General features: G+C 45.2%; 1 protein-coding gene across 5 annotated transcripts in view; it reads left to right on the top strand.

Moving 5' to 3' along the window:
* LOC119953880 (cell adhesion molecule 1-like) overlaps positions 1–25,820 on the top strand; it is a 427,713-nt gene extending 401,893 nt beyond the window's left edge. For all 5 annotated transcript variants that reach the window (XM_038778495.1, XM_038778497.1, XM_038778498.1 and 2 more), the window contains 2 exons: positions 18,278–18,406; positions 23,056–25,820. In XM_038778495.1, coding sequence (XP_038634423.1) covers positions 18,278–18,406; positions 23,056–23,174 — 248 coding nt within the window. In that variant the 3' untranslated portion in view covers positions 23,175–25,820. The remainder of the gene's footprint in view (positions 1–18,277; positions 18,407–23,055) is intronic.
* Positions 25,821–26,258: the final 438 nt, after the last annotated feature.

Here is a 26,258-nt window from a genome sequence, read left to right on the forward strand (position 1 = left end):
TTGCCTGAACTGCTCCCAAATTCTCAGGGTGGAAACCACCACTGGATTCGGAGACCACCAAGAAAAAGGCAATGACACAGTAACTATTCTTGAAAGGTGAGAAACAGTGCAGGGGCTCACTTCCATTTGTCCCCTTATGGAACCAGAATTGCTGAACCACAGCAATATTTTCTGAATATGTAACCCTGCTGCCTCACGGCACTGAGGTCTCAGATTCGATCCCGACTCTGGGTCACTGCCCGTGTGGAGTTTGCACATTCTCCCAGTGTTTGCGTAGGTTTCGCCCCCACACACCAAAGATGTGCAGGGTAGGTGGATTGGCCATGCTAAATTGCCCCTTAATTGGAAAAAATGAATTGGGTACTCTAAATTTTTTTTAAAAATCTTCTCAGTGTTGGCTGCCCAATAGTAAAACAATAAATTGGGTAAAGCCAGGCCCCCGATTGTCTGTCTCTTTGGAGCAAAGCCTCATGGATCCTTGGAGTCTTACCATCCTGGATAAAAGAGGACATTAATGTGTTGACTTTAATAATAAAGGACTTTGGGAGAAAATGGGGAATCATTGAAAAAGGAATAAAGATCACAGGAACAGGTTCATTTTAATAGTCTTAACCTTACCTGTCAAGGATCGGGGAAGATTATCTGATCTCTGTAAATCTGACTTAACACTGTCAATCAGATTAGTGTAATTTAATTAATGAAGCGAGACCCAATTGTGGGCCATCCAGACCCCTGGTTAACGAAGGCTAGATTTGGAACGGCGCATGGGTAACGTCTCCAGTTGGGCTTGCCTCCCCCTGGGGGCGGGGGGGGGGGGGGGGGGGTTGACCAGGAAACATTCACTCTTGTTCAACTTGTAACCAGCGAAGGAGACAAAAATACTGGCAGCGTAAAGGCATACCTAATGCTCCACCCCTCCCCCATTTGTCCCACTCCACTTAATAGAGGACCTCAGCTATATAGCGAATGGTTCTATTGCCAAAGCAAACAAAAACGGAGACAGTGGACACCCCTGTCTCATGCCCCTCTTCAGCCGAAAATAACCAGGGTATTCGATGAACACTAGCAGTGGGGGCTGTATACAGTAGTCAAATTCAGGAAATAAACTTGTGGCCAAATCCAAACCTCCCAAGAATCTCAAGCAGATACTTCTACTCCATTCTACCAAATGCCTTTTCAGCATCCAGGTAAACAATCACCTCGAATTTGGGCAACGGGAGGGGAAGAGGACAACGTTTAGCAGGTGATGAAGAAGAGCATGTGTGAGGATAGAGGGCAATGAATTCTGGGATAAGGAATCATTAAACATGTCCAGAATTAGAGGCACCAACTGCTCCGTGAACTACTTATAAAATTAATTGGGAAGACCACCTGGACCAAAGGTTTGCTAGTCTGCATCAAACCGATGCATTTTATAATTTCATCCAGTCTCCATGGGGATTCCAACTCCTCGCTGCTTTCGAACTCCACCGCTAGGAAGGATCAGGTATCCAGAAAGTCAGACATGACCGTTCCCTCCACCGGGGATTCCGATCTATTAAAGCCTCGAAAGAAAGATTCACAATATGAGGAGGGGCAAAAACCAGGCTACCGTTTGAGTTGTGCAATTTCCCAGAAGCCACCTGCAGCTTAAGCCGGTGAGCCCCAAAAAGGCAACTGGCCTTCTCCCTGTATTTATAAAACACTTCCCTCGAGTATCGCGGCTGGCCCACTGCTCTGTCTGTCGATAATGGCTCAAATTGTGTTTGCAGCCTTTTACCTCCTTGCCAACAATACCGTGGTAAGGGCAAGTGAGAACTGTGGTCCACCTCAAGAATGAGGTCCACCAGCTTCTCCTGCTCCACCCTTGCTGTCTTCACCAGATGCGCTCTATACGAGATAATCTTCCCCCGGAGGACCACCTTAAGGGCTTCCCGCAGCTTGGAAGATAGGATTGACTCACTTTTATTAAATTTTACATCGTTCCCAATGGCAGTGGACGCGCATTCATAAACTCTTGTCCACTAATAATATTGTGCCCAACCTCCATGGTGGGCGTTGGGAGGCACCTGACCCGAGTGCCAAATCAACAAAGTGCGGGGCATGGTCCGAAATCAGGATTGCTGAGTACTCAGCCGTCACCACTGAAGGGAGGAGAGACCTATCACCACCAAAAAATCGATCCGACAGTATACCTGGTGAATAAGTGAGAAAAACCGAAAGTCTTTATCACCTGGGTGCAAAAAGTACCGACGATTTGAGCCACTCCCCCCATCTGCTCCATGAAAGACAACAAAGCTCTGGCCACCATTTAAAAAAATAATTTTTAATCCAAACATATCTGAATTGCAGACAAGCCAACCTTCAAAGTTGCGACAGTGCATAAAGACAAGGGGCGCGATTCTCCGCTCCCCACGCCGGGTGGGAGAATCGCGGGAGGGCCTCCCGACTAATTTCACGATCCCCTGGTGCCCCCCCGCAATTCTCCCACCCCCCACTCGGAAGAATCGCCGCTCGCCGTTTTTCACGGCGACGGGCGATTCTCCGACCCAGATGGGCCGAGCGGCCTGCCGTTCGCGACCGTTTCACGACGGCGGCAACCACACCTGGTCGACCTCATTCACTCATTCTGGTGACCTCATTCAGGTGGCAACGCAATTTCTTTTTTGGAAAGAAAGGTAGCCTTATGCAGGTGTGGTATTTTTCATGTAATGCGATTACTGTTTAAACCAGAGATGTTGAACATTAGCTTGGGAGAACCCGAAGCTACGATGAGAGGAATTCTGCAACAGATTTCATCTCGAAGCAACTGGGGTCCAATACCGAATTGGGCTTGATTCTTGAATGGTATATCCTGTGTCTTAAAAGAGGAAAATGGTTTCGGAAAAGTGTAGGGAGAGAATTTCAGAATTTGGGGTCTGGACAGATGAAGACATGGGGCGGAATTCCTGGGCCCTGGGGGTCGGAGAATCGCCCGGGGCCGGCGTCAATCCCGGCCCCGCCGTGTCCCGAATTCTCCGCCCCCTGAGATTCGGCGGGGGCGGGAATTGCGCCACGCCGGTCAGTGGGCTACCCACGGCGATTCTCTGGCCCACGATGGGTCAAAGTCCAGCCGCTCGCAGGCCTTTCCTGCTGGCGTGGTTTAAACCACCTCTGGTACCGGCGGGATTGGCGGCGCGGGCGGGCTCCGGGGTCCCGTGGGGTGCGCGGGGCGATCTGACCCCGGGGTGGCCTGGCCCGTGTTCGGGGCCCACCAATCAGCGGGCAGGCCTGTAACGGAGAATCCTGCCGGCGGGTCGAAGCAGAAATGTGGCGGGGCGGAGAATCCAGCCCATGGACTTCCAAGAAAGGTAGATCAGATTTGGAACCTCTATTGTCCCGAGAAAGTGCACAATCATACTTCAAGTTGGGAAAAGTACCAGGCTTTTATGGTTATAGATTGAGCTAACTTTCCAAAAAATAAGCACGAGTCCAGGATCTCCATCGCATTTCTTCATTCCATTAAAACTAAATGGGCCTTGATTCAGTGATTTTGGGGCCAGAACACGTGGGGTGTGAAGTTGGGGGGGGGGGGGGGGGGGGGGGTTGCAGTGCCTCGGTTGAGGTTGTGGTGCTGCCAGTAGTTGTGTTCCATACGCAAAGATGTTGACCTGGTTTCCCCACCAATGTACACGGTTATTATTTAGTTCTGGCTCGTCCATACTCCTATTGCAGATATCTCTCAGGCACTTGACTTTCTTGGATTAGAGACTTTGGAAGGGTTAGTTGGAACTCCCAAGGAGCCCCCTAAAGTGACATGACACTCCACTTTAATATCATCATCATCATCAGGAACCCCGACTGACTTCTTCCCCCCTTGCAAGTCGAGGAACGTTCAATGGCCTGCTCACAACTAGGACCGAATCAGCAATCAAACAATTGATGATCCATGTCAGTGTTCCTCAGTTCTACATCATGTGGCACTGCAGTTACCATCTCAGTCATAATGGAAGCAGCTGCAAGAAATCTTGGACAATTTCCTTTCCACAACATAACTGATTCTTTGAGGTGTTTCATCATGTTTCAAATTCCTGCTTTCAGTTTTTCATCCTTTGCCTTCATCTTCCATTAGCATAGAGACATATCTGTACTTAAAAGTGACCCCGTTTTGGGGCTTGTAGGGAGCCTGGTGGGGAATGAGCACCACGACTGTGCTCGGGAGGGGACAGGCCCGTGATTGGTGCCCACCGATTGTCGGGCCGGTGTCTCAATCGAATGCACTATTTCCCCTCCGCCGCCCCACAAGATCAAGCCGCCACGTCTTGCGGGGCGGCTGAGGGGTAAGACGGCCACCGCGCATGCGCGGGTTGGAGCTGTCAGCCGTCGTGACGTCAGCCGCGCATGCGCGGGTTGGAACCAACCTGCGCATGCACAGCTGACGTCACATAGGCGCCGCCGTCGTGTCATTCTCGGCGTACCGCCTTCGCCCGGCGGCCGAGAATAACAGAGCGCCGCTCCTAGCCCCCCCGGGTGGGGGTGAATTCGGTGAGAGGAGCAGGCTCCGAGGCCGTCGTGAAACTCGGCCGAGTTCACAACGGCCTTCACGATTTTTCCCGGGAGCGAGGAATCGCGCCCAAGATTCTGTCATTCTGCCTGTGCAGTCATTCCCTCCCCTCTGTTTCGTGTCGGGTGTTAGAAATGTCTCGGGTCTCCTTGGGTAAAAGAGGGGATCGACCCGGCTTCCTGTTTCTGATGGCAAGCCAGTGCTTCCTGCTCCTGTGTACGTCGGTGTCAGGACCCAACTCAGTTCCTCATGAATATTCCAGCCATGAATTGGCTGCCGACACTTAGCACACAGTCTCAGTCATGGGAAACAGCCACTTGAATGAAGCTGCAGTGGAAACCATAGTGCAGCAGAGTTCAATCCCCTTAGAATGGAAAGTAGGGACAAAAAAAGTGAAGTGTTATGAAAGTAAATAAGGCTTGCATGAAATTAAATACAGCTCTACCCATGAAACCTATTCACATTCAAGATGACGGCTCTTTGACACCTCTGAGGATTTCACTCCTCACCCCACACACACCCACACACACACACCAAGTCACTGAGCACAAAGGCCAAAACACTTCAGTGTAGTGTGCGAACATGTTGATATTCTGTGGCAAGATCTCTTGCCTTTGATAGAAGTGGATTAGGTGTCGGGAGACCAAACAGAAGCAGGGGCATGAAGCAGAAGTCTGCCCTATAAGGGAGAGAAATGCTATCTTCCTAATTTCATTAGGTTCCCTGAAGAAAGCAATAATAGAAATAGCTGTTAGTATTGTCAGGAAACGTTCTGCTCAAGTTGCAGTGGTATTTATTAGCGACAATGTTGCGTGAATTGCTGAAATTAAAGATAATTTTTAGCGTGATAAATTGTAATTCACCAAAGTGACATTTCATGTTACTTTAAAGTAAAAAGTAATTTAATCATGCGGCAGAGCTTTGAGTGTAGCGAATATCTGTTGAAACGTGCCATGAGGGGTACCAAGGGTTTTCGATTCAATGATTTGAATGATTGCTGCCCCATTATGTTATTTCGTATCACCAACTCTGCACATGGAGAATCAAAATGCGTTATCTTTTCACTTGGGTGTGAGAGTCACAGAAATGTTCTTGCGCCGTTTCAGGCCAAGAAGCCAAATGACCTTATCCAAGGCCTTCTGCTATCCTCTCTAAAGATGGCTGCCGGGATGCGTGTGAGACGCAACTTGAGGCGATGCTACCTCTGAAATATCAACCTCCTGTAACTGACATAAGTTTTTTTTTCTTCTCCACCCTCCCAAAGTGATAATTACTTTAGGGGATGAAAAGTAAATGGATTTGAGGGGGGGGGGGGGGGGGGGGGGGGGGAGTGGGAGAAATCTGTGATTAATTAGTCATACATGAAGTGGTCTTGGGAGGGTAAACGAGCATTGTCTTACTTTAGAAATCGTTTTACAAAGCATTTGGCCTTTTGTGTAGCATTATTTTTAGGTTGATAGGGTACACCACTGCATCCCACCACTTGGGAGCGTGACATTTAAACTTCTGACGCAGTACAATTAGCATCAGGCAGGTAATGTAAAATGAAAGCCGAATATACATGCCGATACAAATCTCGACATGAAAGGCCCCCTCTATGAATTTGAGGTCCAATTGCCAAATCACCCGAGCCTTAAATGGTGCTTCAAAGAAATTGTTACATCCCTTGACTTCAGTGAACTTTCAACTTCAATATTTCCAATCTTGGACACCAGTTTATTTGTATGCTTTGGATTTGAGTCAAATCTGTGTCACTCTGAAGTTTATTTTCTTTTAAATCAGCACAAACTAATGTATTAACATTAATGTGTTATGTGTAACAATAGATGCAGATTGAAAAATGTAAATCAGTGGAGACGGATTGCCAATGATGCACTGGCACATGGTGGATCTTCTAAACTTGTGAAAATCTTATCTGTTTCCTATAATTAATTAAGGATAATGAATATAAAACAGGATATGCACTAAAATGAGCAAATAGAGAAAATAAGAACGTGACTGATTGTGAATGAGTTCTCTATATATAACACTCTGCACCAGTTGTGGTTTCTGGAGCTTTTGTGATTATTGATGCACAAGTCATGTTGAATCTTTGATATTGCAACAAAAATATCAGATTTCCAAACATTGCTCCTCCTGGAGAATTAAAGTTGTTTGTGGGACCCTTCTCCAGAAATAAGGTTGAAGTGATCCAAAGACATGTTGCAGGATTCTGCACGATTCTGTATGGGGAATACACCAGTGGCACATCCTTGATCAAGGAGTGGGAATCACTTGCAACAGAGGAGGGAGTCAAATAGAATATCCCATGTTCTACAAAATATGTACTGGACTAGTGAGAATTGGCAGGAACAAGTACCCGGAGCCCTCTGGCAATTGCAAAATGCAAGTTAGCCTTCTCACAAACTACAAAGACCATTTGTTTCCAAGACAGTGTGTTAATAACCTTTTTTCGTGAGGACACTCCCACAATGAAACAAGCTCCCAAAGGAAACAGTTACTGCCCCGTAACTTGAAACCTTCAAGACCCACCTTTAGATTGTTTCCATTTAATGGTTTTCGTTATCAGGACTGCCGTTTCAGCAGGTCATGCCTGGTTTAGCTAGCTCTATCCATTTAACTGCTGGCGAAATACGGATATTAGTCTGTTATGCCAACACAACTAAAACAGAAGTGAAGACCCTGAAAGAACCTTGACTGGGATAGCAATCGCAACACCCCCTGAAGACATCTAGAAAGAGTAGGATTGACAAATGGCAACAAAGGTTGCCTACAAATGAGGCGAAGACATGCAGGTTAGGAACATCGAATGAAATCTTGGAGGAAAAGATGAATGAAGAGAGGCAAGTATTCTTCAACCTCTCTTTACAACAATCTGAGGTCCCTATCTGCTTCAAGAAGACTACCATCATCCCTGTATCAAAAAAAAGTTAAGCAGCGTGCCTTAATGACTATCATCCAGTGGCTCTGACATCCATCATCATGAAGTGCTTTGAAAGGTTAGCCATGGCACAAATCAACTCCAGGCTCCCGGATTGCCTTGATCCACTACAGTTTGCCTACCGTTGCAACAGGTCCACAGCAGACACCATCTCCATGGCCCTGCACTCTACCCTGGAACACCTAGATAACAAAGACACCTATGTCAGACTCCTATTTATCGACTACAGCTCAGCCTTCAATACCATCATTCCTACGAAACACATCTCCAAACTCCGTGGCCTTGGCCTCGGCTCCTCCCTATGTGACTGGATCCTGAACCTTCTCACCCACAGGCCACAATCAGTAAAGATAGGCAACAACACCTCCTCCACGATCATCCTCAGCACCGGTGCCCCACAAGGCTGTGTCCTCAGCCCCCTACTGTACTCCTTATACACCTATCACTGTGTGGCCAAATTCCCCTCCAACTCGATTTTAAATTTACTGATGACACCACCGTAGTGGGATGGATTTCAAACAATGACGAGACAGAGTACAGGAATGAGATAGAGAATCTGGTGAACTGGTGTGACGACAATAATCTCTCCCTCAATGTCCCTCAATGTCAACAAAACAAAGAAGATTGTCATCGACTTCAGGAAGGTGGATTGGCCATGCTAAATTGCCCGTAGTGTCCTAATAAAAATGTAAGGTTAAGGGGGGGGGGGGTTGTTGGGTTACGGGTATAGGGTGGATATGTGGGTTTGAGTAGGGTGATCATGGCTCGGCACAACATTGAGGGCCGAAGGGCCTGTTCTGTGCTGTACTGTTCTATGTTCTATGAAGTACATGCCCCTGTCTACATCACTGGGATTTAAGTAGAAAGGGTCGAGAGCTTCAAGTTTTTAGCTGTACAGATCACCAACAACCTGTCCTGGTCCCCCCATGCTGACACTATAGTTAAGAAAGCCCACCAACGACTCTACTTTCTCAGAAGACTAAGGAAATTTGATATGTCATCTACAACCCTCACCAACGTCTACAGATGCACCATAGAAAGCATTCTTTTTGGTTGTATCACAGCTTGGTATGGAGCCAGCTCTGCCCAATACTACAGGAAACTACAAAAGGTTGTGAATGTAGCCCAGTCCATCACGCAAACCAGCCTACCATCCATTGACTCCATCTAGAATTCCTGCTGCCTTAGAAAGGCAGCCAGCATAATTAAGGACCCCATGCACCCCGGACATACTCTGTTCCACCTTCTTCCATCAGGATAAAGATACTAAAGTTTGAGGTCACGTATCAACCGACTCAAGAACAGCTTCTTCCCTACTGCCATCAGACATTTGAATGGACCTACCTTGTATTCAGTTGATCTTTTCTCCACACCTTGCTATAACTGTAACATTATATTCTGCAGTCTCTCCTTCCTTCCCTATGTACGGTCTGCATTGTTTGTACAGCAAGCAAGAAAGAATACTTTTCACTGTATACTAATACATGTGACAATAATAAATCAAATCAAATCTCAGGAAAACCTACGTCATTGGGACAGAGAAAATGTGAAAAGGAAATTAGCAAAACTGGAAATTGGTGTCCAAGGATTTATAAAATCTGAATTTAAACAGGGATTGTATGTTTCTTAGAAGGAGGAAAGTGAAGAAAGTTACTGGTGAAGAGCTGAATGAGGGAAAGGAAGATGCATTCTTCTTGTACAGATATATCTCTATGCTAATGGAAGATGAAGGCAAAGGATGAAAAACTGAATGAAAGCAGGAATTTGAAACATGATGAAACACCTCAAAGAATCAGTTATGTTGTGGAAAGGAAATTGTCCAAGATTTCTTGCAGCTGACCCCGTTATGACTGAGGTGGTAACTGCAGTGCCACATGATGTAGAACTGAGGAACACTGACATGGATCATCAATTGTTTGATTGCTGATTCGGTCCTAGTTGTGAGCAGGTCATTGAACGTTCCTCGACTTGCAAGGGGGAAAGAAGTCAGTCGGGGTTCCTGATGACGATGATGATATTAAAGTGGAGTGTCATGTCACTTTAGGGGGCTCCTTGGGAGTTCCAACTAACCCTTCCAAAGTCTCTAATCCAAGAAAGTCAAGTGCCTGAGAGATATCTGCAATAGGAGTATGGACGAGCCAGAACTAAATAATGACCGTGTACATTGGTGGGGAAACCAGATCAACATCTTTGCGTGTGGAACACAACTACTGGCAGCACCACAACCTCAACCGAGGCACTGCAAACCGCCCCCTCCGCTTCACACCCCACCTGTACTGGCCCCAAAAACACTGACTAAAGGCCCATTTAGTTTTAATGGACTGAAGAAATGCGATGGAGATCCTGGACTCGTGCTTATTTTTTGGAAAGTTAGCTCAATCTATAACCATAGAGCCTTGCACTTTTCCCAACTTGAAGTATGATTGTGCACTTTCTCGGGTCAATAGAGGTTCCAAATCTGATCTATCTTTCTTGGAAGTCCATGGGCTGGATTCTCCGCCCCGCCACATTTTTGCCTCGACCCACCGGCAGGATTCTCCGTTACAGGCCCGCCCGCCGATTGGTGGGCCCCAATCGCGGGCCAGGCCACCCCGGGGTCAGATCGCCCCTTGGGGGGTCGGAGAATTCCGCCCCATGTCTTCATCTGTCCAGACCCCAAATTCTGAAATTCTCTCCCTACACTTCTCCGAAACCATTTTCCTCTTTTAAGACCCTCCTCAAGTCTTATCTTTCGATCAACGCTGATCGTGATTGCGGTCATCTGACCTGATATCGTCCTGCAACTCAGTATCATACTTTGATTTATAATGCTCCTGTAAAACACCCTGTGACATTTAATTACATTAAAAGCACTATGTAAATATTTATTGTTATTCAAGAGCTATTCCAGATGTTTCATGATGGGCAACTCCCTCAAATAGAATATTACACCTCCCAAGGTGCTCCATCTGATAATGTATTATTCCGTACTTGCTTTAGATAAATCAGAGTTACCCACTTAATCTTCAGGATTTCTATTGAAAGAAAAATTCAAAATACAACGTGTATGTGAAAGATTAAATTAATTTGTTCCTGGTTGGTGTCGGTGCAGAGTGGAGTGATTTACTTGGACTTCCATGTGCCAAATTGAAATTAACAATCCCATTTAAATAAATGCATTGAGTCCATGGAATACAAATTAAATGTCATTTTTAGTTTGCAGTCTGCAACTTTATTGAATTTTTCTATTGATTTATAAACTAACAAATAAATAACGGCACAAAAGGCACAATCAAATCTGTGTCGCTCGTTTTAAAAAAAAAAATAAGAAGCTTGCTTTACTTCAAAACCTGCATCACGATTTTGTCACTTGGAAAAATATTAATACGAGATCTGGTGACCTCATTCAGGTGGCAAAGCAATTTATTTTTTGGAAAGAAAGGAAGCCTTATGCAGGTGTGGTATTTTTCATGTAATGCGATCACTGTTTAAACCAGAGAAGATGTTGAACATTAGCTTGGGAGAACCTGAAGCTATGATGAGAGGAACTCTGCAGCAGATTTCATCTCGAAGGAACTGGGGTCCAAATACCGAATTGGGCTTGATTCTTGAATGGTATATCCTGCACCGTGGCTGTAGATGGTTAATTTGTTTTCAAGATGAGGGGTTTCGCGCAGTTCACTTAAATGTTCAGTTTTATATTTACTCAGCCACTGAAGAGTGTAAAAGCAGGAATTCATGGAAGGTTCCAGAGAATCGGAATGTGAGGGCACAGCTTTTAAAATCCACTCTGCCCTAAGAAGGGACTCCAGACCTCGGGCGCGATTTTCCCTGGGCGTGATCCAGTGATCATATTTAAACGATCCATTAGGTTCATCTAAATATGCGTGGCCCGTTTGAGGCCACATTCTCCCCGCTCCTGGGCATCACCGGCCGCATCGGTATCACTCGGGCACGGATTAGTATTGCTCTCCACAAACGGGTGGTCAGGGGCTGCCACCCAGGTGCCATATTGGCAGTCAGGGAGCCAGGTTGACACTGCCAAGGAGCAGGGCCTGCCCATAAAAGAGGAGGTATGAAGGGGCGACATGAAGAGCAAGGGCCTAAAGGTGGAGAGGGGGGGGGGGGGGGGGCACAGCGACTCCATAGTTGGGTATGCTGATTTAGAGAAAGGGGGGCAATGCCCACAAAGATGGTTGGGTGTGGGGCAGGGTCGCCCTCATGCCTGGGTGGCAGGGTGGGGTGAGTTTGCCCCTCGGAGGCTGAGTTAGGGGTGTTGTTCATGTCTGCGGGGGAGGGGGGGTGGGGTCGCATTGTCTGTGGGTGGGGATCTGGGGGACCATCAACCTCACTTTGAGATTGAAAGAGTGCCTGATCTCTGAGGAGCTGGTCTTGCCGTTGGGTTTTGTTACCCACGACAGAAAAAAATCATAAGTGTGCGATTTACCGGTGAGAAACTCACCAAGCTCCAAAGAAATGACTACAGTCGCGATTGAATGCCCATGCTGTGTCTGGAAAGCAGCGCAATGTAGTCGAGAGACCCCGCTCCCTGGAACCAAAGATGTGCGGGTTAGGTGGATTGGCCATGCTAAATTGCTCTTAGTGTCCAAAACTGCCCTTAGTGTTGGGTGGGGTAACTCAGTTATGGAGATAGGGTGGAGGTGTGCGGTTGGGAAGGATGCTGTTTCCAAGAGCCGGTGCAGACTCGATGGGCCGAATGGCCTCCTTCTGCACTGTAAATTCTATAAATCTATGAATCTCTCATGAAATCTTACAATCTCGCGAGACGTTGCGATGTAAATCCCACCCGTTGTAGGCGGAATCGCTTTTTGGCAAATCTGTGTTTTAGCGTGAGCTTAGGTATTCTCGGTGTAATGTGCAGCTTCCCGAGGCGTTGGGATCTATCCCCTTCGGGCGAGTACTGGTCTTGAAAAACTGGGACTTGACGGAACGACACTCGTGGGGCTCTCCCAAGGAATCGAAAGCTCTCAGATGCATGCCCCCTGAGCAAAGTGGCATCCTTGCACTGCTGGTGCCCAGGTGGTATTGCCAGCTGGCAGGGGCACTGTGAGGGTACCAGGTTCTCACTGCCAAGGTGCCAAGCTGGCCTTTGTTTTTTGCATAGCAGCAATTGGGCTGGGGGTACGCTCCTTGGGTGTTGGGGGAGGCTTTGTGGGGCCCGGGGGCACCCCCCTCATGGTCGCGAGCGGGAGGTTAGGGACTCCAGAGATACTATTTAAAAATGGCATCCTGATCTCTCGCTACACTGGCGACTGAAGCTACTCAGTGCAGACAACATGAAGTTCTGTGTGGCCTCGGCCGCGTGGTCCCCACTGAGGCTCCGTATCTTTTTCCCACCAATCAGCAAGTTTTATGCCCTTGAGGCATTATGGTATCTTTTGAAGATTCAATACTGCAGTCTGGATAAGAGGGTGATGACCCCGCTCACTCTTCGCCCACCAGTTTATCTTCTAGATATTCATCCTTTCAAAGCAGTTGTTTGGCCTATAACATATTTAGGTTATTCCCTCTTCCAGGGGAGAACAAGGACTACACTCCAGAAAAGGGCAGCACGGTAGCATGGTGGTTCGCACAATTGCTGCACAGCTCCAGGGTCCCAGGTTCGATTCCCGGCTTGGTTCATTGTCTGTGTGGAGTCTGCACGTTCTCCCCGTGTGTGCGTGGGTTTCCTCCGGGTGCTACGGTTTCCTCCCACAGTCCAAAGATGTGCAGGTTAGGTGGATTGGTCATGCTAAATTGTCCTTAGTGTCCAAAATTGCCCTTAGTGTTGGGTGGGGTTACTGGGTTAAGGGGATAGGTGTGGGCTTGGGTTGGTTACTCTTTCAAAGAGCTGGTGCAGACTCGATGGGCCGAATTTCCTCCTTCTGCACTGTAAATTCTATGAAAAGGTTGCTGGGGTAGGGAAGAGGAGATAGGTGGTCACTGTCCAGCAGCTGATCATCATGCCCTCCTTTTTTAAAAAAAATTTAGAGCACCCAATTATTTTTTCCAATTGAGGGGCAATTTAGCGCGGCCAATCCACCTACCCTGCACATCTTTGGGTTGTGGGGGCGAAACCCACGCAGACACGGGGAGAATGTGCAAACTCCACACGGACAGTGACCTGGGGTCGGGATCGAACCCGGGACCACGGTGCCGTGAGACAGCAGTGCTAACCACTGCGCCTCCGCGCCACCCGAAGGTGCCCTCCTTGTTGATGTGAAAGTAGACAGTGAGTGTTGGCCGAGTGTTTAAGCCATAGTGCCGAGACTGACCCGGAATAACCCTCACTCCTGTCGTACAGTTCTGAACCCTTGTACCACCCTCTCACCCATATCCCGTCAGGACTCACCACTAAGCCTGATGTTGTCAAAGTTAAACGTAATCCTGAATACTCCAGGTTGTGATCAATTATGTCGTCGTGTTCCCCCCCCCCAAATTTAGGAACCAAAATTAAGAGGCTCTAAATCCATGTCGCAGTGCCATGCTGCATAACGTGTTTATCCGCTGACCAATTTTTAAAAGTCTGAACCTTGTAAATGTCGCTGTTCTGAGAGACGTGGCTGTATTCTCACAAGGAACACAGAAAGTGAGCATACAGGTCCAGCAAGCAACGAGGAAGGCAAGTGGCATATTGGCCTTTATTGCAAGGGGACTGCTGTCCGAAAGCTAGGGAGTCTTGCTCCAATTGGATGAGACGTTGGTGTTACCACGCCAGAAGTACTGCAGTTTTGGTCTCCATATCTAAGGAAGGATATACTTGCCTAGGAGTTGGTACAGTGAAGGTTCATTGATACCTGGGATGTGCAGGGTGCCCTTAATGAAAGGCTGAGTAATTTAGTCCTTTACATTCTGGGAGACAAACTATTCATTGAAACAGGCAAGATTCTGAAGGGGCTTGATAGGGTCAACATTGAGAGGTTGTTTCCCCCTGGTTGAGCATTCCAGAACATGGGCACAGTCTCAGGAAAAGGGCTGGACATTTGGGACTGAGATGAGAAGAAATTTGTTCATCTAAAGTGTTGCACATCTTTGGAATTCACTACCCGGGGGAGGCTGTGGTTGCTCCATTTCTGAGGGTATGCAAGATGTGGGAGTAAGATTTTTATTCTCCAACGATCTGGGGAGTGGGCAGAAAAGTCGAATTGTGGCAGGAAATCAACTGTGGGTTTCGAGGAGCCATACGGTCTGCTCCTATTCCCATTTCCTATGTCTATAATGAGATTTGAGGGAAGCTTTCCTAGCTTGAGGGAGCTGGAGGAGAAATTTGAATTGGTGAGGGGAACAAATTCAGGTATCTGCAGGTGCAGGACTTCCCGCGTAGGCAGGTTTCAACCTTCCCACTCCTCCCACCAAGGGGGATACAGGACATTATTGCACTGGATCGAAAGCATTTCCTGACTAAGATTTGCTCAGTAACTCCTATTGCACTAGTAAACTGATGGAACGTGTAGAGAGGGATGTCAGTTTTACTGTTTGGCAGAATTACAATATCTATTCCAAAACCTACCAAGCCCTCCAGTTAAAAAGTATTTTAATATATACATTGTCAGGAGCATCTGAGGTACATGAAGGTTGCTGAGTTGTAGCCTTCATTTATCAATTTGAGGGTTAAGGTAGTGACCCATGGCAGCAGGTACATTTGGAATGGTATTCTTGCATACCCAATCATGTAATCAGGAAAGCAGCACCGTTCGTTAACACAGAACTTACACATTTTGGTCTATCATTGTATCGAGTGGCTAAGACTTGTGAAATAACACCTGCGATTTGATTACTTATTAGATTCAGAGCAGTATGTTGTGGTTAACGATACAGTTACGGTTGTAAGAATCCTCCACAACTGTATTCCTTGCAGTTATGATAGCAGTTTGAAGATATGAATGACCTGGCAGAATTTCCATATTCTGATTTAGGGTGTGCAGTATGGCTAGGTTAATTTTAGCTTTAAATTATAGGACATTTGCGTACCTTGGAATATGTAGGCACGTTTCCTCTATACGTTTTTCTACTGCTTCTACAGCTGTTCGCCTGCAATGAAATGAAATGCAATCACTTGGCTTTGGATAGTCTGTGACTTTGGAGCTATTGGTGGCTGGAGAACTTCCATTTTATGCGGTGATTTTCCTGTCATAGGTTGCCCCAAAGCACTTGAGGCCAATGAGATACTTTTTGAAATAGTCCATTTGCAGTAAAAGGCCATCAACCACAAATGAGAGAGATGACCAGTTCATAGAATCCCTACAGTGCAGAAGCAGGCCATGCGGCCCATCAAGACTGCACCAACCCTTGGAAAGAGCACCATACTGAAGCCGATGCCTACACCCTATCCCCGTAACCCAGTAACCCCACCTAATCTTTTGGACACCTAGGGCCAATTTGGTATGGCCTATCCACCTAACCTGCACATCTTTGGACTGTGGGAGGAAACCGCAGCATCTGAAGGAAACCCACGCAGACACGGGGAGAACGTGCAGACTCCACTTAGACAGTCACCCGAGGCCGGAATTGAACCCAGGTCTGTGGAGCTGTGATGCAGCAATGCTAACCACTGTGCCCCCGTGCCACCCAATTAGTTGTTGGTGATGTCGGCTGAGGAATTTGTTCTGTCTGGCACACAAAGGCATTATCGATCGTCTTTGAAAAGCGCAATGGGGTGCATCTGCCTAAACATACAGGGGAGCCTCCATTAATACCTCATGAAAATTATGGCACCACTGACTATCTACAGCAGCCATCATTGCTGCATTGAAATCTTAGCCTAGATTACATACTGAAGTGCATTGTGAGCTTAAACCTAGAATCTTTCGCTCAAAGTGACTTGGCGACGATTGAACAATCTGACAAGAGAAGTTGCTACTCTGACCTCTGCTACCTTTTCCCGCTCTGAACTCCATTATCTAATGGCCAAGCCACGAACTATAGAAGTGATTGAAGCATAGACCCGAGGAAGGCAGCTGTGTAAAGGAGTGAGATTTGTATGCAGGACACTGTTTGGCATTTTCCCTTCCAAGATTCTAAACATAGAACATACAGTGCAGAAGGAGGCCATTCGGCCCATCGATTCTGCACCGGTCCACTTAAGCCCTCACTTCCACCCTATCCCCATAACCCAATAACCCACCTAACCTTTTTGAACACTAAGGGAAATTTAGCATGGCCAATCCACCGAACCCGCAGGTAAAAGTTCATCAAATTGAAGTAGAAATTTGTCTCCGAGTCCCATCATGGAATTTTTATTAAGTCATTAGATTTAACGGCAACGTTTTGCTTAAGTTTCCTAATATCAGGAATCTAATCTCTAACCACGTCTGTAATACTCAATTTTGTACAAACTGGGAACTCTCATCATTTTTTAAATGAACACATTTGCTGGTTTTCCTTTCAAATTAAATTTTAACCCTTAGCCTGACACACTTGGCTTTCTACTAGTTATTTAAAAGAATTTCCAGGAGGCGAAAGGCTTGTACGCTGAAATCAATTACCATTAATTTAGCTGGTAAATTGATAGAACAGAAGGTGTAAATTCTACAGGAATGTGATGAATCAGATGTCCTCTCTGCTGAGTTGTAGCATCACCTTTAGTTGTCACACTTCTCTACACCTGATCAATAAACTTCCAACGTTATTATACACAGTCATCAGCCTTTAAAGGATTTTCTGTTATCTTCAGGGAGATCGATATAAATCTTCTTTAAAATTAACTGATGAATACTTGCACATTTTATATATGGGTTAAATTAATATCTATCACTCCCTTCAGCACGAGGATCAAGACAGATTTATTGACCAAGTACTATTACATACTGAGAGATTTAGGTGACAGCTTACGAGGTATGAACTATAAATGATTTAAAAGTCGGAATATTTTATCTGAGCTGTTACCGGTATGTTTGTAAAGACAGTAAATCTTCTGGGCGGTGCAATACTTTGTTGTCTTTATTCTTCCTTTCTATCATTGGTTGGAAAGAATGCATTCTGTGACTAAAAAGCTTTTGATTGCTTGTGTTACCACACAGTGTTATATCTGTTGCAGTTTTGCTACTGTGTCGATTTAATGCATTAATATTATTAGGAGGACTCTGCATGCCTCAGTATGAGCCAGCACTCTTAATTCATCTCCTCAAATTGATCCCAACTATAATCAGCAGTAATTTATTTTAGTGTTCTATACCTCAAAGTACTCTTTTAACCACAACCTCTTTAAGTATGCTGCTGGGGTACTTTTTGGCAATTCAAATAGATATGGTATAAAAATTACACTTGCGCTTTATTGCATCGTCCTGAAATATTCGTGACAACACCAAGTTCGATCTCACTAACGTACTGCAGCAACTTGCTCATATTTCATCCCCTTTATTACTTGTTAATGAACAACTACAGCAGCCATTCTTCAGAACCCCACTGACAGATGCCAAGCAGTTAAACGCATGTGTTATCATCTCTGTTGATGAAATTTGGCTGTGTTCTAGTCACCTGCCGTTAATGTTCGGAAATGATTCGCGTACGTTCGGTTTCTTTGCTTTCGTGTGTGCAAAATCATTCATCAGCGTTGACAAACTAAAGCAATAAAAGAAAAGAGAGAAATGCGGGAGCATGTCAATTTCCAGCAGTACGGGACTGTTTAAAAGCTGCACTGTAATTATAAAGGATAAATCATTCTGCTGCCAAGAGGGGACAAATGTGTACTTGCTTCTTGATCTACTTCCTTGTTCTTAAGGGATCTGTGGCAGGAAATGTTACTTTTGAATATCAGGTTTGCTGAGTCCCAATCACTTCATTTATGTCAGTATGAAAATGTTTCTAACAAAGACTTCTTGCTTTCAATCTGACAGACTCGAGAGCAGGCACAGAGGTTCCAAGGTCTGTAGACCATGCTGTCATCGGGGGAGTGGTTGCTGTGGTAGTATTTGCCATTCTGTGCCTGTTGATTGTGCTTGGCCGATACTTTGCAAGACACAAAGGTAAGATGTGAAGGAAGCTGTCTGTGACCGCCAGCCTCACAATACTTATTATAAAGTGCAATCAATATTCTCAACTGCATTGTATTGGTTTGGGAGATCGAAATAGTGGAGATTATCTAAACTCTGTTCAATGCGGCAGTCTGTATTGTATCAACCTTCTTCACAGTTCCCTGCTTACTCTAACATCAATGCGATGCAAGCCTGGATTTTCCCCTACGACCCTACAAGTTGGGTTGGATAATAATAATAATCTCTATGGCCACAAGTAGGCTTACATTAACACTGCAATGAAGTTACTGTGAAAGACCCTTGTAGCCACATTCTGGCTCCTGTTCGGGTACACAGAGGGAGAATTCAGAATGTTCAAATTACCTAATAGCATGCCTTTCGGGACTTGTGGGAGGAAACTGGAGCACCCGGAGGAAACCCACACAGACACAGGGAGAACGTGCAGACTCCACACAGACAGTGACCCAAGTCGGGAATCAAACCTGGGACCCTGGAGCTGTGAGGCAACAGTGCTGACCACTGTACTACCGTGCAGCCACAGAAGGAGTGAGGAAATAGGGGCAGTGTGGCCTAGCAACACTGTTTCTCCCCCCTCCCAGCCCGCCCAACCCACAGCGATTGCAGCTCCCCCTTCCCTATCCACTGCATTTAATTATAGCAGAGCCAAACAAGGCACCTTACCTCTTATCTCTGCCATCATCCTTCCTCTGCACGCACGCTACACGCGCACATGCCACACATGCATAGGGCCATCAAGATAGCGATCACCTTAATGCCTGGGACAGTAGCAGAAGGCTCCTCTCCCAGCTTCCCACAAGGCTGTAGCTCGATACTCTATCCAGCAGTAAAATGTCCTCCTGATGTTCAGATTCTATTGCCCTGCTTGAACATAGCTTTCACTTCTTTGAATACTGTGAGGTCAAACCTGTTGCAGCTCTGCCAGGATTTCACTGGTTTGCAAGAGGAACCTCCAGCCGTTGAAGGACTATAGCGAGGTAGATATTGGCCATCTAAAACAAATGCGGTGTTTCCAGTTTGGTGCACTAGAAAATTAGATTAGGTTGTGAGATTCTGTTGGCAAATGTCTTCTGAACATGTGTGTGGGATACCGTGGAGGTGACGTGAGCAACAGCGGAACCGTGACATCTTGGCTTGAGTTTGCTTTGCTGACATCAAATGAAATCGAACCCCTTACACAGCGCCTTCAAAAGAAGTCATTTAAAGGATTTGCTCTTCCGATGTTTTCAGATGCTGCACTCATGACAGACCATGATGGCGCTGTGCAAAACAGAGTGTGTGTGGCAGTTGTAAACTGACACATTTCAGCAACACCCACATCCACAGTGATTTTTGTTTTAATTCTCCTCTTTTCTCCATTTTGAAAAAAATAATCACCTACTCAGGGCAGGGCCTGACTGTTTAGGGGTGTTTTCCCAGCTTTCATTATGTCCTTGACATCTCTTCAGTCTCTATCATAAAGCACAGGGTAGTAGCTAAGTACTAAAATCCATAATAAAGTGCTATAATTGCATTTCAGTGAGCCAGTGATGGGATTAAAAATACTGTTATATCTGTGGTTGGTTAATCCATACAGCCTGTATGTATTCTCTTTGCAATACATTCTGTTATGACTGCTCTCCGTTCTTCTGCAGTGCACCAAGGCTTTCAAGAGATCTTTTTTTTTAATTCATTTTTTACAAGATGTGGGCTTCGCTGGCTCGGCCAGCATTTGTTGCCCCTCCCTGATTGCCCTTGAGAAGGTGGTGGTGAGCTGCCGTCTTGAACGGCTGCAGTCCCTGAGGTGTAGGTACACCCACTGCGCTGTTGGGGAGGGAGTTCCAGGAATTTGACCCAGCCACAGCGAAGGAACGGCGATATATTTCCAAGTCAGGATGATGAGTGATAATAGTGCAGCTTATAATGCAGCTTACCCACACACAAGCTATCCTCATAGTGAAAACCAAAAAGGTTTTTTTTAAAATGTCTTTGTTTGTGCAGAATGTGGATAAAGCGCAGTTACAGTTTCAAAGCCTTGGTCAGGCCACATTTGGAGTACTGTGTGCAGTTCTGGTCACCTCATTTTAGGAAGGATGTGGAAGCTTTGGAAAAGGTGCAAAGGAGATTTACCAGGATGTTGCCTGGAATGGAGAGTAGGTCATACGAGGAAAGGTTGAGGGTGCTAGGCCTTTTCTCATTAGAACGGAGAAGGATGAGGGGCGACTTGATAGAGGTTTATAAGATGATCAGGGGAATAAATAGAGTAGACAGTCAGAGACTTTTTCCCCGGGTGGAACACACCATTACAAGGGGACATAAATTTAAGATAAATGGTGGAAGATATAGAGGGGATGTCAGAGGTAGGTTCTTTACCCAGAGAGTAGTGGGGGCATGGAATGCACTGCCTGTGGTAGTAGTTGAGTCGGAAAATTTATGGACCTTCAAGCGGCTATTGGATAGGTACTTGGATTAGGGTAGCATAAGGGAGTGTAGGTTAACTTCTTAAGGGCAGCACGGTAGCATTGTGGATAGCACAATTGCTTCACAGCTCCAGGGTCCCAAGTTCGATTTCGACTTGGGTCACTGTCTGTGTGGAGTCTGCACATCCTCCCCGTGACTGCGTGGGTTTCCTCCGGGTACTCCGGTTTCCTCCCACAGTCCAAAGATGTGCAGGTTGGGTGGATTGGCCATGAAAAATTGTCCAAAATTCTATGATTAACCTAGGACAAAAGTTCGGCGCAACATCGTGGGCCGAAGGGCCTGTTCTGTGCTGTATTTCTCTATATCTACATATAGTCATACTTCCCAGCATGAAACACAGCACTGGAGAAGGGAATCCCCCAAGGCTGCAAAGGCAAATATAATTAAACCAGTCCGTCACACTTGTGGAAAGATCGCCACTGTCTCAGGTGTGGTGTACTTCGATGGCTGAGTCTGTGGTAAATTTTCTTGAAAAATCTAATATTGTTCACTGCCCAGGTAGTTTGCAGGTTGCCCCGCACAAGTTGACAGCTGGTGCACCAATTACAATCAGCACATGGCGAAAAGCAATTGGAACTAAATATGATATCAGATGGATGGACATCGTCACAGTTTTTTCAATGCAAAGGCTGGCCTCCTTACAACAGCTCTGGAGCACAAAAACACAGTGCTTCCATTTGCTTTCTTGTACTTGTTCCATATCCCCTGCTCTGAGATGTTATTGGACCTTAAGTATTCGCCAGACATCCAATGATGTGTTGGAATTTTTAATTCTTGATTTCCGAACTTAATGTAGAAGATCCAAAACTCTTACATTTAACTTTGGGCAATGGACATTTTCCGACCGTTTATTTGGGTAGCTTCTGCAATTGCATCCGTTCTCTACCTTTTCAATAAAAAGAGGACAGCCGAGGTTTATTCCTTTGTTAAGTAGTTTTTGGTGATGGGGTGTTGATATAAAACGCTTGTACTGAGACCTGTTAGTGCCCCTTGATACAAGCCTGCCAGATGTCAGTGAGGAATAGCAGTATTTGAGTTAGCCACGTGACAGGTACCTCATGAATTGTTTTTTAAATTTAGAGTACCCTCTTCATTTTTTCCAATTCGGGGACAAATTAGCGTGGCCAATCCAACTACCCTGCATATCTTTGGGTTGTGGGGGGCGAAACCCACGCAAGCACGGGGAGAATGTGCAAACTCCACACCGACAGTGACCCAGAGCCGGGATCGAACCAGGGACTTTGGGGCCGTGAGGCAGCAGTGCTAACCACTGCGCCACTGTGCTGCCCACGTACCTCATGAATTGTTGGTAGTGGCCCAGGATTTTCTTGTAAAATATTGGTCTGCTTAATTCGCATACCGTTATTAATGTGGTAATCATTCAGCTGGTGGAGAATATGCCATAATTTGTGCTGTTGGACAATCTGTTATTTGCCTCTCAAAGGAGGCAGATGATGATCACCGTCCCGATAAATTTTAAGAAATTGCTGCTTCATTTCAAGAAATATTAATAAACTAAGCCAAACCTCCTTCCCAACAGCTTAAGGAGCCTTTTTTTAAACTAGACTTTTGTTGCTACAGTATCGCTCAAACTTACTGAACCAGAAAGGCAATAGTTAAAATTCTGTAATCTCGCACCGACCAGTAGTAAATTGTTTTTTTTAAAGAACTATCGCTTCTCTGTTTCCTTTAGTTTTCTCTCAACTTAATCTTACTTTCCATCTCTTTATTTCTACTTTATCTAATTTGACTCGATTTCTATACGGTTGGAGTGATCTGCACCTTGGTGACTGGACTGTGCTTTCAAATACTGTTTTTATTTTATCAACTTACCATTTCTTTAGCTGTCATTCCTGGGGGCCTCTGAAATAACTTCCATTTCTGACCAAACAGTGGCATCAACGGCGCCAGACGCAAAGCTCAACCTGTCTTTCCTGTTCCATCTCGGAGGGGTGCCATGGTATGAATCTCTCATCTCGCACGCCACCCCTCCCGTGGTCTTCCAATAACACCCATTTCTTGAAGAGGGGTGTGGGGGCTTTCTCATGAGCATTTTCTTTGGTTTTGGGCACTCAAAGCACAATTGCGACAACCAGAGAGTCTGGATGAGCCGATGGTTTGGATTATGGATTGCTAACGAGTGGCTTTATGGTGTCTTGCAGGTACCTATTTTACGCATGAAGCCAAAGGAGCCGATGATGCAGCAGATGCAGACACTGCCATTATCAATGCAGAGGGTGGACAGAACAACTCCGATGAAAAGAAAGAGTACTTCATCTAAATAAAGTATAGTTACACTGAGGTGTCCAACTGTAGACGCACTTGCAGTTGAGTTTTAGGCAGGGTGGTGATGGATGAAAAGAGTGTGTACACTTGGGGTTAGGGTGGGGAGAAAGTGTTCATTGAGCTCAGTGAGTTCCACAGTTTGACACCTCTGTAAAAGCCGAACCAGGCTTGGACTTAGTTTAGTTCTCTCATTTGCAGAAAACTCCGTGCCTTGTTTTCCCTGCAAACGCTCCAGCCTTTGAATTGCCATTTGGAAGCTCCATGGACTTTACAAGCTCACTTTCATTTCTACACTTAAAAGTAATTTTGTTAACGCGCTCTCTCTGTCTGTGAGGGGTGAGCTGGTGTGGCAGTTCAATTTCCGCAGAGGGACATGGATCGAGCATTTTTCTGCAAGTGAGGCTTCTTGTGGCGAGATCGACTCTAATTTCATTCTCTATATATAGACTGTGCGATGTAGGATACCTCAAACTGTCTGGCTGTGTTCTGGGCAACTGACAGAACTTTCAACAACAACCCTAACCAGACCTGACAGCTGAGGTCTGTGCCTTTTTAGCAAGTGGACAGTTTTGAGTTATCACAGTGCGAACAAGCTTTGTTCCAGCCAGCTCTTGTTTTAAAAGATCTCATCAGTCTTTCCCAATTGGCCTTACTTCTCACTAATTTGTTTGCCAAAAACAAAAACTTGAAAGCTATCTGCATTCATGATTCCCTGTCAGCAAGGTTATTTCCCAGCCCCCCCCCCTCCAAAAAAAAAAACACCCACGACCCCAAAAGAGGCAAGATGAGCACTGCCTGGAGCAAAAGTTAAATGTTACATGTTGAAGTCTGGATTCACACAGTACAGTTTGGGTCATAAACACTAGCATGATTTAAAAAGGCGTATCCCTTTGTTCATCGTGCATGGTTTATATTCGAGAACCTCTTCCAAACAACCACTGCTTTCATGGACTGTGTGCATAGATCTCTTTTTAAACAGCAGTGTATTTTTTTTTTAATCAAGCCAGTGATGCAAGTGGTTAGTCCTTGTGCCATTGTATAATGCTATTCGTATTCTATTTAAAGATTTAATTAAAATTGATCAAACACTGTACAGGATGCTGTAGTATTTAATGGAAGTTCTGTGTGTATCCTGCATTTTACATTCATCCTGTGTTTGCCATCAAAAAGGGATAGTGCCTCTTTAAAGAAGTGTGAAAGCTGCCTTAAAATATTACCTTTTTGTGTTGAGCATAAGCATTTTCTTCTCTGAAACCTCTGTTTGTTTTTGCAGAGGAGACCAGATTCTGTTGAAGTATCTTGTTACAGCTTTTAGTTGGACATTTTAAAGAAAATATTTGCAAATTCCCAAAATGGCATTTCACAGTTTTTGGCATAAAGGTAAAACTTTTTGGCAGTTGTTAAAATTATTACCACCTAAACTGTTGAGCTAAATTGTGGGTTAAGGTTAATGGATATTGACTTATTAATGGAAAGCAAAATCTCTTCTCCTGATTTCCAATAGGGTGCGTGGCCCAATTCCGACGTGACATAGCTTTACCTGAAGAGTGTTCATTTTATTATTTTTTTGAAATTTTTGTTTCATTTTGAGATTTATTTTGGACGGACGTTACAAAGTGCGAAACACTATCATACCTTTAGGAGTAAAACGGGGCAAGAACGGGGAGGGTGAGTTAGCCTCCGTCTTTCTACTGGAACTTGTGCTAACCAAGGAGTCAACGAGGGTGTAAAGATTTGCGTACAGAGGGACATTGCAATTGGAAAGTGGTGCCCTTTAAAATTTAGAGGATTCTTATTGAGCTTCCTCACTGAGTTTCAAGAAATGACAAAAAAAGAAATTGAGCTGCTTAAGTATTGTGAAATTTATACTGAACAACAAACGCTCAGTTCTCTACACAGTTACGTAAGATAAAGGGTCACCATTAACAGTGAAGGGAATGTGGTAACATACTCAAAAAGTGATTTTCTGTGTCTCGTCGCTGTTTCAAATATGGTTTCACAGTCATTTGCTGTAATTTCCCCCCACTCCTTCAGTTTGAACCGTATTATAGTGTTAGCCGTGTTACTGAAGTAGGCCTTTTTTTAAAAAAAAGTCAAATAAAATTAAATTTGTCATGTCTCAGGAATATGTGTTCTGATAGGCGTTTGCATCTCGGGCAGAATGCAACAGATATGCCCCCCACACATTGAAAACACAACGTGGCAAATTGAGAGTTTTAGTTGTACATGTTTTTGTGTGAACCCTCTTTTATTTTTTTTCCCTCAAATGCAGTGCACTGTTTTAATTGTAAAATGTATTACTTTGTATAGAGTTAGTTCAAATGAATTGGGTTTTTGTCACGTGCGAAACAAGTATTGTGCAAAATTGGTTATATAAAAAAATGAAGCATTAATGAAGTTGAAGATTTTTGCTGTGTTTCTATGCCCAATAGGTTTGATCTTTAGGCACTAAAGCTGTTTGCTTAGACCATCTCTTATTTCTGGTGTACATGGGCAATTTTGTGTATTGATAGAATCTCTCATATGTTCTCACACCATTTTTTTTGTATCAGTTCATGTATGCCATTTTTACAGGAAAAAAAATACAAAAACTACTGAAGCGTTCTTGTCTTCTTAATAAAAAAAAGTTAAATGTTCCAAATTTCTGATATGGTTCTGTGGTGTAATTATCATCTGTGATTTTCTTCTTCTTGTGTTCGTCAGGGGTAAGGGACGTCTACTTAGAACATAGAACATAGAACAGTACAGCACAGAACAGGCCCTTCGGCCCTCAATGTTGTGCCGAGCCATGATCACCCTACTCAAACCCACGTATCCACCCTATACCCGTAACCCAATAACCCCCCCCCCCCAACCTTACTTTTATTAGGACACTACGGGAAATTTAGCATGGCCAATCCACCTAACCCGCACATCTTTGGACTGTGGGAGGACACCGGAGCACCCGGAGGAAACCCACGCACACAGGGGGAGGACGTGCAGACTCCACACAGACAGTGACCCAGCCGGGAATCGAACCTGGGACCCTGGAGCTGTGAAGCATTTATGCTAACCACCATGCTACCCTGCTGCCCTACTA

Source organism: Scyliorhinus canicula, chromosome 19, assembly GCF_902713615.1.
Source record: "Scyliorhinus canicula chromosome 19, sScyCan1.1, whole genome shotgun sequence".
In the NCBI taxonomy this organism is placed as follows: domain Eukaryota; kingdom Metazoa; phylum Chordata; class Chondrichthyes; order Carcharhiniformes; family Scyliorhinidae; genus Scyliorhinus; species Scyliorhinus canicula.